Here is a 17,743-nt window from a genome sequence, read left to right on the forward strand (position 1 = left end):
GCGGGGCATTGGTCATTACGAACACTCAGCTTTCCAGGACAGATGGACATGTAAACTCAAGCAAGGTATAATGCCACAACTCTGAGAGCCCTTTGAAAAAAGTGTAAATTATACATTAACTAACTGAGAAAACACATTGACGTTATGCTACTTAATTAATACAGCACTACCACATCTAACAGTGATATACACATTGGACAACAGCATTCCTATGATAATAGTAGTAGTAATGACAATCAGTATGATAAATATAGCAATAATTATTATTATTAACATTACTAATAATAATAATAATCATAATCAAACTAATAATTTGGGTATCAGCTGTAGTACTGTTGTTCAAACACAAGAGAGCAGTAAAATCTATTATGTACAATCTGAGGGAAAAATGCTTTGGGTGTGCTACTCCTTTTACAACACCAGAGGGCGCTTATAAAACCATAGCTACAATTGTGTACTATAATATAATAATGAGCGAAAAATGCAACGCTCACTTCAGAACTGCTTTTGGATTACATTACACTGAAGCGCTGAAACCTACATGGCGTGCGAATGACTTGTGAGAGAATTCTGTGTGACATTATGGTTTGCTCTGGTTTGTTACGTGCAGCGTGTGACGGTACACACAATGGATGAATGAGTGGCACGTGACGTGGATCATGCAAGGGGACAGAGGGGACACCAGCGCTCCTTCAGATGTGCCCTCCTCATGCTGGGAGGGGTGGAGGGGGAGGGGCCCGATGTGCCACGCCCCAGGGGACACCATGTGCGTACACACACACACACACACACACACACACACACACACACACACACACACACACACACACACACACACACACAGAGGTCACATCCAGGTGAGCCAGTGCGCACACACACACAACCCGTGGAGAGTGAAGGAGGGACGTATAAAACGTATAGAGTGTTTTTTACTGCAACCTTTCTGAGAGAGAATACAGTTTAGTAATGGAAGTCCTCAGTGTGAGAGTGCTCGCAGAAGAACCGAGAGCCTCGTTTGGCCGTTCGGGCTGTAAAAGGCACTGTCTTCAGCACTGTATTGGAACAACAGCCAGACAAGACAAACACAGTAAGAAGCAAAGCCACACATCTACGGGTTTAGGCCATGTTAGCAATACCTGACAGCGACCGCACTCTAAAGCTGACAAGCATTACAACACTACAGGTTACAGTCCCTGCGGAGGTGCTCTGGCTTCTGCTGTCTCAACCTGACTGGTCATACTGGTAGGTTGCTGTTCATATGAAGTATTGTTAATGATTTCAGAGATCATGTTTCTAGGTTAGGATTTGAAAGTCTACTGAAAACAAAAATGAGTTTGGGATGTTAGGGGGGTTTGTTTGATTAATGTATGACAAGCCGCAAAAACAATACTTTCACTGAACATCTTGCTTCAGTATATTAACAGGCAGCAAGTCACATTCTTACACTTAATACAGCCTGAATGTACTTATTAACAAGCATAGTCAAACATTCTTTAAATCTGGCCTACGAAAACACACTGAATTCACTGATCTTCACTTGTCAAAAGCCAGGCCCCCTCTACAACTCACACTATTACAACAGCTCAAGCACATTGAGAAATATACGCACATACTTCAGCTTGCTGAGAGCAATTAGGTTAGGCCGCTTTGTCAATGCATGTATTACATTGCAATTAACGTGTAACAAAGGCTTTTAATCACCGACGGTTAAACCACCAACATGTAATATTATTGTTAGTCGTCTAGAGTTGGGTGTTAAAAATTTGATGCGGCTGACGAAGCATAAGGCTGGACGATGGCATGCAGCTCTCTCCCAGTGCCTTTTCTACCGGGTCCATTAAGTGGTATCTGGAGCAGGGCGGTCTGAGTAACTCAGGGACCGCTGGCCTGAGTGCAGTCTGGGTGTGGTGCGGTGTGTGTGAGTAATGTAGGGACAACTGACCTCGGTACAGTATGTGTGAGTAATGAAGGGACGGCTGACCTCTGTATAGCGTGTATGAGTAATTCATGGATGGCCGGTCTGGGTACAGTGTGTGTGAGTAATTCATGGACGGCCGGTCTGGGTACAGTGTGTGTGAGTAATTCATGGACGGCCGGTCTGGGTACAGTGTGTTTATTTCAGGGATAGCTGACGTGGGTACAGTGTGTATGTAATTCAGGGGTAGTGGACCTAGGTACAGTGCATGCATAATTCCCTGCAGAGAGAGAGAGAGAGAGAGCATATGTGTGTGTGTGTGTGTGTGTGTGTGTAATTCAGAAACAGCTGACCTGAGTACAGTGTGTATGAGTAATTCAGACATGGCTGACCTGGGTAGAATGTGTGTGAGTAATTCATTGACAGCTGATATGGGTACAGTACATCAGTAATTCAGGGAAGGCTGACTTGGGTACAGTGTACATAAATATTTCAGGGATGGCTGACCTGTATACTGTGTGTAATTCAGGGACGAGTGACCTATGTACTGTGTGTAATTCAGGGACAGCTGACCTGAGTACAGTGTGTGTGAGTATCTCAGGGGCGGCAGGTGCGACTTGTTACCCGTAATGATGTCCTCAATGGCGCCGTCCTTCCCCTCGTAGACGTGGCGGCTGTCCTTCACCTGCTTCTTCCTCAGCTCAGCAATCAGCTCCTGCTGCTGCCGCTTGTTCTTATGGGAGGGAGACTAGAGAGAGAACACGCACGCACACACACGCACGCACGCACACACACACACACACACACACGCGCACGCACACACACGCGCACGCACGCGCACACACACGCGCACGCACACACACGCGCACGCACGTTAGACTTCACCTCTACAATTCCACAGCTCTAGTAAGACCCCTTGTTTCCCCCACATCTCTGTAAAACCCCTCCTCTACACCTCTACAGCCCTGTGTCAAACCCCAACTTCTCATCTTGACAGCTCTGTAGGACCCCCCTTCTAATCTCCACAGCTCTGTAAGATCCCTCCTTCTCACCTCCACATCTCTATAAGACCTCTCCTGTCCCCTACATCTCTGTGTCAAATCCCACATTTTTACTTCCAAATGTCTGTCAGACTCCACCTTCTCACCTCTACAGCTGTGTCAGACTCCACCTTCTCACCGTTACAGCTCTGTCAGACTCCACCTTCTCACCGTTACAGCTGTGTCAAACCCCCCCTTCCCTCTCCCACATCTCTGTGTCAGAGCCCTCCTTCTCATGTCCACAGCTCTGTCAGACACTACTTTCTAAGAGCCACTACTGTCTCAATCCACAGTGATGTGTGTTAGGCGCTACCGCCAAATCTACAACGCTGTGTCTGACACCATGTCATATTCATAGGGCTGTGTCAGACACCACTATGCCACGTCCGTAACACTGACAGGCACTAAATTCCCAGTGCTGTGTCAAATGCCATCATGTCAATACCAACAGCACTGTCAGACACCACTGTACATCCATAGCACTGTGCTAGATGCTACCAGGTCACATCTACACCCTCTGATCTACAACACACTACAACACATCCTGTGTCAGTTCTGGTTAGGTATGGTTACATTACATTATTGTCATTTAGCAGATGCTCTTATCCAGAGCAATTTCCATTTTATCCATTTATACAGCTTGACATTTACTGAGGCAATTGTGGGTTAAGTATATTGCCCAAGGTTACAGCAGCAGTGCCCCAGCGGGGAATGAAACCAGCAACCTTTCGGTTATGAGCCCTGTTCCCTGACCTGAGCCCTGACTACTGTACACTGCTTGTTGCGGCAATATGTCATCATAACTATAATTCTTTTCATTCAAATTCTTCATCTCTTTACCATATGTCAGCATTGACCCACTGCATTGCATTTAACCAATTACAGCTAATCAGAAGGGAATTTGGGGTGGACTTCCTGTTCTTGGGACTCCCAGTGTTGGGATGAGCCCCGTAGCAGGAGCTCTTCTCTCCTGGACTCAGGCCTACCTTCTGGTCCTGCTGGTCCATCATGGCTTCCTGCTCCAGAAGCTTCTCCATCAGCATCTGCTCCTGCCTCTTCCTCTGCTCGTTGTCCTCCTCCGCTGCCTGGGGGGGGGGCAGAGAGGAGAAAAGGCTCAGCCAGCCGCCCGTCACAGTGACCCTGGACCAACTCCAGACATTCCCATCAACCCCGAGCTCTCTCCACGGCTCGATTGTTTATTTTAAAATCTGTTAGGAAACCAAAGGTTTTTGGAAGGTCCACCCCCGCTCCTCCCCCAACCCCCCTGAGGGTTACGTAACCGCGGATTGTGCGCTGTACCCTGTAAGCCTTGACGAAGCGCACGAACACTGGGAAGAACACGGACGGAGGGGTCGTTTTGGAGTTCTCCCCGAAGAATTTCACCGCGTCGTCAAAAGCATCCTGTAGGAGGAGAAGAAAAACGACCGTAATGCATTTGCAACACCACAACTAACAACAGTATACACATTTTTGACCACCTTCACTACTGAGGCACATCTGCAGATATTAACACTGCAGTTACAACAGCCAAGAGGTTTTGCTAATTTTCACCCTTATGCAGGTGGCAGACTCCACCTCTGAAACAAGAAGATCCCTAAATTATTATTATCATTGTTCTTATCCAGAGCGACTTACAGAGCTTACAGTTTTACATATTATCCATGTATACAGCTGGAGAGTTACTGAGGCAATTCTGGGTTAAGTACCTTGCCCAAAAGGTACAGTAGCAGTGCCCCAGCGGGGAATCGAACCAGCAACCTTTTGGCTACGAGCCCTGCTCCTTACCACTGCACTACACCGGCGCCCCATAAACGTACATAGGAGTGATGTAAAGAGGTAGTGACACTGCTAAGCCTGCTTTGACCCCGCGTGGCCCTCGGCACAGGTGAGCCGGGAGGCCACGCCCCGCGCACCTGTGCGATCTTGGCGTCGTCCTGCAGCTTCTTCAGCTTGCCCTCGTTGGTGGCGATGAAGTCCTTGAGCAGCGTGTTGTGGCCGTGCATGCTGTACTCCCGCTTGGTCAGCTCCATGCCCCGCTGCAGCTCCTTCACGTCCAGCAGCACGTTCTCCAGCGACACTGCGGGCAGAGGGATAACGCGCTCGGAAATCGCGTCCTGGGAGCAACCTACCCCAGCATGCACTTCATACCGCGCTAACGCGCAACAACAGTTTGCCTTTCTGAAAGGCTCCGAATAAGGGATGAATGAGATCACAAATATCAAGCCTGACATAACGCCTGTTACTGCAGACACCAGGGTGAGTTGGGCACTTGTATCAGAGCGGACGATAAAGAAGAGAAAAAGGCCTCCATACCTGCCGCGGCCTTCTCCACGTAGTGAAGCTCGTTGTAGAACAGAGACACCTGATGGTACTTCTCTTTCACCACGTTGGCTATGTAGTGTAACAGTGTCATTTTCCGGTCTGTCGACTTGGTGTCCAATAGCTGAGGAGATCAGATGGAAATATATGAATGTAATTACAGTATGATGATGATCTGTGTAGAATTTAACAACAGCAGCAGCAAAGCTAACTAGCATTTAGCAAAGACATGTATAGGATTCAAGACGATGTATGAGGTTCACGTAAATATTACCAAGTCTAGACTCTGTAGTTTGAAGCCATACACTGCTCCTCTTTTGCTGCTGTTCATGTAGTTCCCAAGAGCCAAGATTATCTGAAAGAGAAAAAAAAAAGACATGGACGTGAATGTGCAAACAAATTCAATTCCCACGGCGGCCATCTACAATTCAAAACCTTTCACTATGAAATCAAGTAGAAAATTGCTTCGAACCACTTGCCTCAAGAATCTTCTTAAGCTTCTGTGACGATTTTATTGACACGGATGCTGCAATAATTGCATGAAGTTGCTGTAAAGAAAAACAAACCAATAATTTATTCAAAGAGCTGGTCACCCTGTGTGTGACCTGCTTTATTCAGTTCAGAACGAAGGACCCGATAGGCCCTGGTGTGATGTCATCAGGGAGCGACACCGGAGCCGCTCACCGGGGTCAGCATCTGCACACTCTCGGCGAAGTTGCCCACGAAGGCCATGATGGTCATCTTCTGCATGAGGCGCTCGATCTTGCTGAAGTGCAGCATGAAGCGGTCCTCGTCCGTCAGGCTCTCCAGGGGCTTACGCTCCCGCTCGTACTGCCGCAGCACCTTCACCTCGTTCTCCGTGGGCATGAAGCGCATCAGGCACTCCACGAAGTCCACGGGCAGCGTGCGCAGGTCGAACCTGTGGGTGCAGAGCCACACGCATCAGCACGCGCCGTCCGATGGGCGCTCACCGCGGCACGGCAACGCAACGCACGGGCAACCCCGGCCCATTTAACAAGCGAACTGAACACCCATCCCTTTAACAAGCAAACTGAACATCGGTCTGTTTAGCCAGCTAACTGAACATCTGTCTATTTAGCCTAACTGAACATCATCCCAATTAGCAAGCGAACTTAACATCGGCCCATTTAGCAAGTGAACTGAACACTGGTCAATTTAGCAAGCGAACTGAACATCAGTCCATTTAGCTAGGGAATTCCAACATCTATCCACTCACCAAGATCTTACCGAAACACTTAAATATGCGATATTGACTGAACATTGGCCCACTTAGCAAGCGAACTGAACATCGGTCTGCTTGCCCAGCCTTTAAACACTTAAATATGCAATATCGATGAAGACAAAATGCACACGGCACACAGGGCGGCTAACTAGCTAATAATGCAACAACAGCAGCTGCCTGCTTGCTGAATCGGTTTTTATTTTCTTTTTGATTTATCGGGTTGCTAGCTACAGAGCGCTGACTAATCCATCACTGACAATTGTGATGCCAAGACAAAAAGCTAATTGTATTTGTGTTGCGGAAACAAGCGGTAGTGACATCACTGCACAAGAACTTTTGCTCTTTGTGTCTCCAGAGAATGAGCCAGTGTGTGAGTGAGAGACAGGGAAGGGACGGACGCTCCCCGCTACAGCATGACAGGGCGTTTATAGACACTGCCAGGCATAATCGCCTGGTTTATTTTAAGTTATTGTTGAGAGCATGAGTGGAAAATAACACCAGCTTTTACAGAGTGACCAATTACACAGGGAGATTTCCCGAAACATATTCATTAAAATATATATTTAGTGCAGTGTGGCAAATTAGCCACAATATGCGAATAATATGTTTATGTGTACATTTGAATTTGAATGCAAAAAGCTTTAGCATATTTAGAAGAACGAAAGGCATTTGAGGTTGTTTTAAGATACATAGTTCAGCTCGAAACCTAACAATCTGAAACATGTACAGACAGTGTTGCCTTAGCTACTGAAAGGTTGGGCCTTTGGTCAGAAACGTGCTTGGCTTACATCTGGATGGCTTTGCAGATCTCCTCCGGTGTCTTTCCCGCTTTCCTCAGGGTGATGGCCAGGTTTTTGGCCCTGTTGGCATCCAGTAGCGTCACTTTGTTCGGTCCCTTCTGAATGACTTTCTGTTTGCTCATGGTCACGTCAATGGCCGGACCTTGCGCCTTCGTTTTGAACATCTCCTCAAACTCATCCACATTTAAATCCTGAGCAAAAGAACCCAAAGAGGTGTAAACTCTCTACATTCTGCTTATGAAAGTATTAGTAAAATATGAAGTTTAAAGATATGTTTGGCAGATATGTGACACATATTCATCTGTAGCAGAAACAGAAAAACATATACTGTATAAACACATATGCATATAAATACGTTACTAATGACAGTTAAAACAGTATGCCACCAATATGTAGCCAGCTGGTTGTTCAACAGAGTGTATTTAAGTGATGTAGCAAATGCCAGATTGTTGTCACTCGGGCATTCAGCATGTGTCGGGCAGGTCAGAGGACAGCCCTCACCTCCAGAATCCTCTCATCGTCGATCTCGTTGAACACCGTCCCGTTGATCTGGTTCGGCTTGAGTGCCACCCAGTTGAACACCGGCATGCGGAACTTCGTCTTGATGGGCTTCTTGATTTTCACCGCTGGGGCAGAGGGGAGAGGGGAGAGATGGTTACAGGGAGAAACAGCTACACAGCAGAGAGGGTTCCCGCCAGCAGGTGTGTGTGTGTGTGTTTGTGGCGGGAACGCTCTGTTGGAGTGATGGAGCGGAAGACAGTGCGTTCGTGACTGGCAATCTGTCCGCGTGTTTGTGGAAGTGCCTCCCCAGCCGAATGCGAGGACGGAAATGAAGCGTGTGCCCTATCAAACGCTGACTTTACACTCAGGGCGCCACTGGGAGCCTGGCTGTGTGGCCCTGCAGGGCCTTTCTGCGATAACTTTAATTGTTCTTGTGCTCAGAAGTGGTGCACATCTACACAGCAGCTCAAGCTGTGAGACAGCTAGACCCACTGCTTCTGAAAGCTGGACAAATAATCACGCTCTTTTATCACGAAAGCTTACGCTGACGGTTCTCGTGTTCGGCCCCTTACTGTTCAAATATCTCTCAAATGACCGCACACACCTGAGCGCCGTTTCTAGGTGCGAAGAAACAGCTCTTCGAGTAGGTCAGAGAGAATAGGTGTGGAGGTGCAGCATACAGCATTCCAGTCTTGCACAATCAGTCTCTATCGCATTTTAATCTGTTCACAGAGACACCCCAGATATGTTTCAGCATGCAAAAAAACGTACAAAACTCACTGCGGAAACTCAGACCTTACGCAGACAGACAGGTCACAGCAATTCAGTACACACGGGTGAATACACATGGCATTTTCAGTGGAGATTTCTTTAAGGATCTACGTAAAATGATGCCTTAAGGCTTCCCAAAGCCGCCACGAGTCACGTCAGTACGGCCGCAGATGGGAAAAGACAGCGCGGGGGGGAATAAAACTCTTGTAGAACGTGTTGTTATGCGTTCTGACACATTTCGCCTGGAAAGCTGCACTTACTGTGGTCTAAAGTCTGTTCCAGGTTTGCTTTCAATCAGCCCATTACTTTGCCAGGGAATAGATTTACTCCACAATGCAGACTTTCAATTTCGTGCTTGACTTGTGCGACACGAAGTGGCCTCCGCACGAGCTCCCGTCTCTTACATAAGAAGCACAGAAATTCTGTCTTTGAGGGCGTGTTTAACCTGAAAATACCATGTCCATTCAGCCGGATAGGGACACAGAAAGACGGTCACACAACAGATAAACCTACAGAACAGTTTGATGGGTCCCTCTTTGTAGGCAGAAAGAGTAAAGGGAGAAAAAAAGAACAACCAGAGAATAATCATTAAGAACATGAGAAAACAGAAAAAAGGAGAGATTACTGTCGCAGGCAGAACTGCCCAGTATTGCTGCTCTACTGTGATACTCATGCAGACCAAAATACAAAACAAAAAAAAAAAAACTATGAATACTTTAAGTCCATGTCTGTACTGCAAGGGTTAAATCTGCCTGGTTAGAAGACACTGCAAGTGCATCTGCCATAGCATATAATGCTTGCAGTTGTTCTACATAATACCATTGCATGAAGGTCAATCTTCACTCAAGTGATGTCATGCATTAAGGATGAAAATTCAGAACTTCTCTATGGTAGTCATGTTAAAATAATCATGCCATATGTTACAAAGGAAAAGTCTCTAGATCTCAGTATATCTTTCTGGACTCAGACAGCAGCAGAGTGTTTTGGTAAAGGCGCCCGTGTCAGCAGTAGGTTGCAGGTTCCAATCCCATGTGAGATATCCCGTGCAAAAAAAGAGGCACTTAAACTGACTCGCTGCACTTCCATTCATATTCGGTATAAATGAGTAATATGTAACATGTTGCCTATGTAAGGGCACCTGTACGGTCATACGCTGAGAATGCGCATGAATAAAAGAACAGGCAGTTCAGCGATGAATAAGCTGGAGAAGTGAGTCAAAGGCAGCCCGACTGGGAGCCCCCTTCAGCGCTGTCTGAGCCGACACTGTGCATGCAGGCCCCACAGTCACATGACCCGAGTGAGTCATGCGGCGGTGTCCAGATCACACAAGATATCCAGGAAGTCGGATGGGCTTTAAATAGCGGTCTGTAAACAGCATCGCCCACTCTTCAAGTGTTTACCTTCACGGCCAGCGGACGGGCGGACAGAGCCCTGCCCAAACACTGCTGACCGCTCAGTGTGCACAAGAAGAGGTCCAAAAAATACTGGAAACCGTACTACAGTTTAGGGCTTTTGAGCTACACCAACATGACAATGGGACACTGTAAAATGCACACTTATTGTTATTATAGCAAACAATTATTCTTCCTCTTCATTGGCTTGACACTGTCATCGAAGAGAACCATTGCAGTTTCATAAAGCAGGACGTTCACAGAAGCACTACAACTTAAACTGGTTTCTGCAGGACACAGCAACAGTGCCCTGCGGGAAATGAACCTGCAACCCACTCTTTGAAAGCCCAGATCCTTAACCATCACGCCACACTGCCACATTAGAGCGAGGCTCTGATCCCAAAGCCAGACAGACAGACTCTCTCTCTTTCCTGCGCATACCATGTGTCTGGAGTGCTCTGTCCATCCGACGCACATCTGGCCTGCAGGCAGCCTTACCTGCTAGCCCCGAGTTGAAGATGACAGTCGGAGATCCGCAGCCGGGGAGGGGAGGGGCGACCGGGGGCGGAGGCGGGGGCAGGGGCGGGGAGACCTCCACAGCGGGGCCTGGGGGCGGGGGAGGGGGAGGGGGCGGAGGAGGAGGAGGAGGGGGCGGTGGGGGAGGCGGAGCGGAGGCACCCGAAGGCCCGTTTGGCACTGGAAGAGAGAGGAGAGAGCGGGGAGAAAAATGAAAACAGGAGCGGGGGGAGAGCGAGAGCGAGCGTGGGATCGAAACAACGGCATGCTGGGATCTCTCTCTCTCTCTCATTGAGGTCTGAACATCAGTGGGAGGGGGGAACCAAAGGCCCGCGTTTCCACAGCTGTGTTTTCACGCTGCTTGGCGTGAGGACATTCTCACACGATCACAAAATTAAACTCACACCACAGAACATCCTCAGAATGCCTTACTGAATATACATGTCTAAAGATACAAGACTCCTGTCCCGGCTGGAGACAGCCACACCTACCGGCCCCTGGCATCGGCGGAGGGGGAGGGGGCGGGGGCGGAGGTGGGGACCCCATCCCCGGGAGCGTCCCGCCCTGCGCGCCCGCGGGGCCGGCGCCCACGTAGGCCCCGGACACGCCCTCGGCGTCGGGGGACGGGGTAGTCCCGTGAGGCGGGGAGGGCAGGATGGCGATGTCTCCGTCCCCTTTCTTCTGGATTTTGATGGTGCCCTGCTTCTCCAGCTCGTGGATCTTCTTCTCCAGGTGACACTGCCGCTGGATGGCCTCGTCCTTCTCCTTCACCATCCGCCGCAGCGTGTGCACCTGCGAGTTGGCGTCTTTGTACACTTCCTGTGCGAATGCAGGGAATGGAAACAGCGTGAACCCCAGGGAACGTTCTACAAACTTTGCTTTTCACAGTACTACATCGTATATTACTACATAATACATGTACTAGTACCGTATACGTTGTACATAGTATGTAGTAAGTACCGTATACGTTGTACATAGTATGGTACTACATTTTACTACATATACATCACATATTTAGACCTACATTGCATCCAAAATTAACAACACTTTACCCCCAGGTGACTCAGGATAGAAAATAACTACAGCTGGTTAATGATGTGTGAAGGAGAGCTTTCACCTGTCCCCTAGAAACTGAATGTTGTTAATTATTAATTTGGTAATTGTTAAAATGTTAAATGCTCAAGGGCCCTTTGTCTTCGATACAATTCAAACCTACCAACAGCAGATCACACTTCATCAGCTGCATCCAAATCTGTTGTTAATTGTGTACCTGTTTGCCACAGTAATTATCTGTGCATGTGAAGCCAGCCTTTGCTTAATTGAGGGCACCTGTCTAAACAGAGGCACATTAAATACAGGTGTGTGGGGGCTGCCAGACTAACTTTTGTGAGCAGTTTGTGCTGCTTTTGCACCAAGGCTGGGTTTAATAAATTATTTTTTTTTTCCTTCCTGTTCTGTTAGGTGCAAAGTGTCAGCCAGCTTCCTCATATGATGAGCACGTGTGATCGGAAGAGCTCCCCCCAGGATGACTCACCCGAACTGTCTCCAGCTCCTTGTTCCTCTGCATCAGCTGTTTCTCCAGCTCCACAATCTTAGCCATAGCTTCATTCTCTGTGTCCTGTAGCTTCTCAGTCATCTAAGAGAGCAGTGGTCCAGGGTAAGGCTCATACAATGACATGCATAATAACCACAAAGAATCATTATCATTCCCTTAACTGGATCACTAACAATGTGGGCAGGGAAACTGATTGAACATCAAACATAAGTCTAAACAGTTGCCTCTATATATATGGATAACAGATTATGAATGCCCACATCATTTTGGTGTTCATTTTAGAGGTGAGCTACAAAAACACAGCTATGTGAGTGTGGGAATTGACGAGTGTGTTTTGAGACAGGTTGTGGGATAAATTAGGAGGATTTATGCTAAAATCACAGTACCATGACAGTATGGATTACAAAGGAGTCAAGGCTCCAGACTGTCAGCTCCTGACAAATGAACCTGACTGGTAGAGATGTGGATCCACAGGGTCTTTTGCACCGTGTTTCCACATCTACAGGCTAAGCCAAACCATGAGACTAATCTAAAGCTCCTTTTAAACAGGCATGTGATTTAACGCTGTGTGTGTGTGTGTGTGCGTGTGCGTGTGTGCGCGTGTGTGTGTATGCGCGCAATGTGTGTGTGGGGGCAGCAATGTGGTGTAGCGGTAAGCAGCGGGATTTGCAACCAAAAGGTTGCTGGTTCCATTCCCCAGTAGGGCACTGCTGTTGTATCCCTGGGCAACGTAACCTACAATTGCCTCAGTAAATATCTAGCTGTATGAATGGTTAAAAATTACAAGTCGCTCTAGATTAGTATGCTTTCTGAATGAAATTAATGTAAATTTAAATGTATATGTATACATGTGGTCGTGTCTGTGTGCATATAGGAGGTGTCTGATTGGCTGGCATCTCGATCGCTCTCCCTCAGTGCCAGCACTGCAGTGGAGGGGAGTGGGCGGTCCCTCACGTGTGACATGCTCTCCTCCAGCTCCTCCACGCGCTCCAGCGCCGCGTTCTTGGTCTCGGCATCCTCCAGGAGGGCGCCCACGTCAAACACGTTGTCCAGGTAGGCCTGGATCTGCACCTGCAGTTTGTCGCTCTCCGTGTGCTTCAGTTTCTACAGACAGGAAAGATCTGCTTCAGTTTTCACATAGAGGAAATATCTGCTTCAGTTTCTACACAGAAAATAAATATCTGCTTCAGCCATCACACACAGAGGAAATAACCGCTTCATTTTCCACACAATGAGAAAGTATCTGCTTCAGCCATCACACAGAGAGGAAATATATGCCTCAGTTTCTACACCAAGAGGAAACATCTGCTTGAGTTTCAACACAGAGGGAAGGGATTTTTTTTGCACGCACTGAGAAAACACATCTGCTTCAGATTCTACAGAGACAGAGAGAGGGAAGGCTTCACTGCATATCCACAGAGAGATAAAATATAGTACTTGGTTTCTACACATCAAGAGGAAAGGTTTCATTCAGCTTCTACAAAGAGAAGAAAAGGGTTGGATCCTTTTTATTTTTTAGCAGTGAGGGGGTAAGTTTTGGTTCAGTGTCTAAAACAGGGCAGTGAGTAGTTTTGGTTCATACTCTAAAAGCACAGGGAAGGGGCTGAGAGTGTTTTTCCGTGCACATGTTCTGAATTAATCATGAGGAATTCTCTCCAGTACTTACATCCAGGTATTCGTCCAGGCTGAGCTTGGTGAAGTCGTACTGCAGGTGCACTCTGAAGTTCATGTCTTCAACCGAATGGACCACAATGTTGATAAATTGCATGCAGGCCACCTGGGAGAGGGCAGGAAGGAGCTTTCACCCGGTTCAACCGTATACCGTTTGACACTGAGACGCAGCATGCACTGTCCTGAACTCACCCTTCAACTAAAGGTAATTCTCCTTTAACTACAGGTAATTCAGCCACTTCACCCATGGAGAATTAACTCACACTGGTTGTAGACACTGCCTACCTATCAGAAAATACTTCCCTGTTATTTCCAATCGCACAGCGTCTGCCACGCCCCTTTTGAAGCCGACCCAAAGCACAGTAACGGCACACGCCTAGGAGATCTGTTTGCCTTTACGCTCTCGTTAAATGGTGGAATGTCAGTGAAAATGGCTCGCAGTTTGCTCGTGAGTTTCACAGACAAGCACTGCACAAACGCAGGTACTTGCTGTCAGATGCACAAAGTTCCTGTATCCCCCAAACGTGTACAACACTACCAAATTAATGAGAGCTTTATAAAAATAAAATCTTCAAAATCTACATAACACTGAACATATATTAAAGCATTTATCAAGTGTAAATCTTTAGCTTGACAAGAGTGATTTGGGGTTTTGTGATGAATTAATAACTGTGATCCTATACAAACTTTATGACTGAGAGTGAAGGTACCATGAAATCAATGTTGTTATCTTCGTTCTTGAAGTGCTCCATCAGTTTCTCAAACCTCTGTGACTCAGCGCAGACCTAAAGCAGGGAAGAGGATCGATAAAGTCATTCAGCGCGCACAGGAGGAAGACGAACCCTTTGCCACATACTGTAGTTTACATTACTTTTATTGCATGGTGTACGGAAACAAAAAAAAGTTCCATAAAGATTTTTGCCGCAAGCCCCACCTTGTCCTGCAGAGTATTTGTTGAAGATTTCACATTAGCATCGCTCCATGTTAAAATTCAGCCAAAGCTATTTATCTGAAATATCCCCAAGCATATGCTTTGTAATCTACTTGACCTATTTTTGTCCCTCTGCGATTGCCATATCTACAGCGGAGCGTGGGGGCTGAGGCAGCGATTTGGCCACTATTCAGACAGCATTTTCTTGGGCCTGGGAGGCAGGGAGGCACAGATAAAGACACAATGAGGCGTCTTTCGCCGAGAGCAGCCGGCACGGCTTCAGCAGACAGGTTACGCAAGGTCCACTGACCACAGTGCAGGCGGCGGACACAGTCTTTACCCCACACGCAAATATCAGCTTTTACAGAGAGCACTGCGCTGCCACGCGAAGCGATGAACCCTGCCACACTCTGTCAGCGCGACCGAAGGACACGCAGGCCAACAATCAACAGAGGAAAAGCAATGAGCCAGACATCTAACAGAAGTATATCGCGTGCTAAGATATATAAACTATATTCGTATTACCATACGGACTGTGTTAAGATACATAAACTATATTCATATTGCGATATGGATGGGAATGAGACACAAATAAACCTGACCAATTGCAACTACTGATATCCCAGATCTTGTGTTTTCGTTCCGACATAGCAGACGTTAATTGTCTCAAATACCTCAGCCCCATTTGAGCAGCTCCCACAATGTTAAAATATTTTACTTCATGGCCTTAGTTAAGAAAAGAAAAAAGAAAAATACCCGCCTTTCATAACATGGCTGTGTTACAGCATCTCGTTTTTCATTAATTTCATTAACTTCTAACAAACTGCGGTTCATGTCTCGTGGATAGGCCTTTTTCAGGAAAACAAAAATAAGCGCTTTCTTCATCAACAGAAAACACTCACGGCTATGAGAGAAATGATATCCACCTCTAATAAAAGGTGAATGCAATATACTGTAGTTCTGAATATTTTATCAAGCTCTGTGTAAATATTGCATTAACCTGCACAGAGCCCTACTTTCCAGTCAAGGACCACAGATCTGTCTGCTGTTATGAAGCAAGGCATTTGCACTCCCACTCCTTTCTTTGTGAATTCAGCTCCTTCCAGATACTCACAGACACACACACACACACACACACGCGCGCGCACACACACAGAGGCACCCACAATCAGGTCAAACACAGCCTTATTATGTCGCTCCAAATTTGGATTGCATTTTAAATATCTGTGATCTATCTGCTGCATAACAGACAAATAAATTGCTGTTTTTGTAGGCTCCAAAGGTAAGCCTACTGCCTTTCAGATGGGGAAGAGTGCCTCTAAAGCTCCTTAAAAAGCATTGTTTTGATTCCGAGATGGTGTCTTCTTTAGGAATTCAGTTTCAAATCTCAAACACTTCCTCTCTAAAAGTAAAGCTCTGCATTTGCATTTCTCAAGACAAACATGCCATCGCGCACGAATCTGGAGAAGGAAATCACTCGTACCTCCTTGAAGTTATCAAATGCCGAGAGAATGATTTCATGTCCTCCTCTGACCAGACAAACAGCTGCTAACAGCTCCAGAACAAGAGCTTTAGTTCTGCAAAACAAGATGAAAGACATTGATAGTCAGTGATTATACTGAAGATTAAGATATGAGGTGATAATTGAAGAATCAGCCACTGCAGGTCGATGTTCAAATCCTATAAAATAGCAACATGAACTTCAAAGACATCCTACAAATGACCTTAATCTTTCATTTTGACCAGTTGGTACTAAACTGAAAAAACAGGTTAACACAGCAGAAGGGACGTGATTAGCTATTTATGAGAACACCCTGCTGAGGCTACTCTCATGTCCCTCCTATAACATACTCTAATATTTGCTCAGCAGATAAACTTTGCCAAAGTAACTTATGCATCTTACATGTCATCCATTAATATAGCCAGACATATATTTCTTTGCTGCTAATCATATGATTCATTTGTGAGCTGTTCTCAAAACAGTTGATGCAGAAAGGTTTCAGAGAAGACTGGTACACTTTCAGTAAGGTCAGCGACTGAATGTTTTATTGCATAGAGTGTCTAAAGTTAAGCGGGGAGAGGGGTGTCTTTTCTACTCTGTGCCTTGCAGCTGCCAATGTTCACAAGCCTGAAAATGCTGTCTCAACCTGCCCGGATGAAGCAGTGATGCATGCTGGGAAATCTGCATTCCCTGGGACTGGCAGCGTAATGAGGACCAGGTGTCCTCATGCTCAGAATGTCTTACAACCAACCGCTCGGTGTTAACGGGGGGGGACCCATCGAACATCAGAGGATTCCTTCAGGAGCAAGGTTAGCATGCTTCTCTCAACGGAAACACTGCGGCGTTCAAAAAAAAAAAAAAAAAAAATCTCACCTGGGATTTTTATTGTTGAGACTCAGTGCAATTTCATTCACAGCGTGTGGGTGGGACATGACCATGTTGAAGCCGTACTGCAGGGGAAAACAGAGAGAGGGAGACGGAACTGGTAATATACAGTGTACTGAAATCTCAGAGTTATGCAACATCTGGGATAAGACCCGGAGAGTTGAAGAATGGTCTGTGAGACAGGGGAACCGCCATAAATCTAGGAGTGGTGCGTTAATGCATGTATAAATGTTGCCATTTCCCACCTGGTAATTCATAATAGCTCTCAAACACATGATGCAAACGTGGACGTCTTCCTTCTTACAAACTAATCTGGAGTTCTTCAGTGTTCTCCGGCTTGGCAACGTGTTACACCTGAAAAACACGGACGGAGTGAAATATTGGTACGCAGCTTAGTCAATGTGACAGATGTCCTCAGTAAACTACTGATGCAAAACTGGCCTCATCGCACCCCAGCTGACCCCCCCCTCCCCTCCCCGGCCTCCGCTCCCCCCTCCAAACACACACAGACACCCCAGTTCCCAACAGTCTGGACAGAGTAGACTGAAAGCTACACGACTGGCAGACCCAGTTCCTCTGGGAACACGTTTGTTGGTCCTGCCACATCTCCTGTCTTTCTGAACCACGTCCAAGATCAGCGCTGCCAGCCTATTGGCTACAACACCTTCTCCAAGGCAAAACAGATGTAGCCTGTGAGAAATTCA

General features: G+C 46.8%; 1 protein-coding gene across 2 annotated transcripts in view; it reads right to left on the minus strand.

Moving 5' to 3' along the window:
- Positions 1-17,743, minus strand: part of fmnl2a (formin-like 2a) — a 67,081-nt gene that overhangs the window by 3,423 nt on the left and 45,915 nt on the right. The window contains exons 7-25 of one of the 2 annotated variants that reach the window (XM_036541059.1): positions 17,285-17,393; positions 17,028-17,104; positions 16,137-16,230; positions 14,433-14,507; positions 13,718-13,828; positions 13,006-13,155; positions 12,031-12,132; positions 10,988-11,315; positions 10,479-10,676; positions 7,819-7,943; positions 7,306-7,508; positions 5,959-6,193; positions 5,754-5,822; positions 5,549-5,629; positions 5,269-5,398; positions 4,869-5,032; positions 4,255-4,356; positions 3,942-4,040; positions 2,540-2,663 (exon numbers count right to left, since the gene is read on the minus strand). In XM_036541059.1, the coding sequence (XP_036396952.1) occupies positions 2,540-2,663; positions 3,942-4,040; positions 4,255-4,356; positions 4,869-5,032; positions 5,269-5,398; positions 5,549-5,629; positions 5,754-5,822; positions 5,959-6,193; positions 7,306-7,508; positions 7,819-7,943; positions 10,479-10,676; positions 10,988-11,315; positions 12,031-12,132; positions 13,006-13,155; positions 13,718-13,828; positions 14,433-14,507; positions 16,137-16,230; positions 17,028-17,104; positions 17,285-17,393 (2,576 nt within the window). Of the gene's footprint in view, positions 1-2,539; positions 2,664-3,941; positions 4,041-4,254; positions 4,357-4,868; positions 5,033-5,268; positions 5,399-5,548; positions 5,630-5,753; positions 5,823-5,958; positions 6,194-7,305; positions 7,509-7,818; positions 7,944-10,478; positions 10,677-10,981; positions 11,316-12,030; positions 12,133-13,005; positions 13,156-13,717; positions 13,829-14,432; positions 14,508-16,136; positions 16,231-17,027; positions 17,105-17,284; positions 17,394-17,743 lie in introns of both variants that reach the window. The other variant, XM_036541058.1, reaches the window with a different exon arrangement.

Source organism: Megalops cyprinoides, chromosome 11 (assembly GCF_013368585.1).
Source record: "Megalops cyprinoides isolate fMegCyp1 chromosome 11, fMegCyp1.pri, whole genome shotgun sequence".
In the NCBI taxonomy this organism is placed as follows: domain Eukaryota; kingdom Metazoa; phylum Chordata; class Actinopteri; order Elopiformes; family Megalopidae; genus Megalops; species Megalops cyprinoides.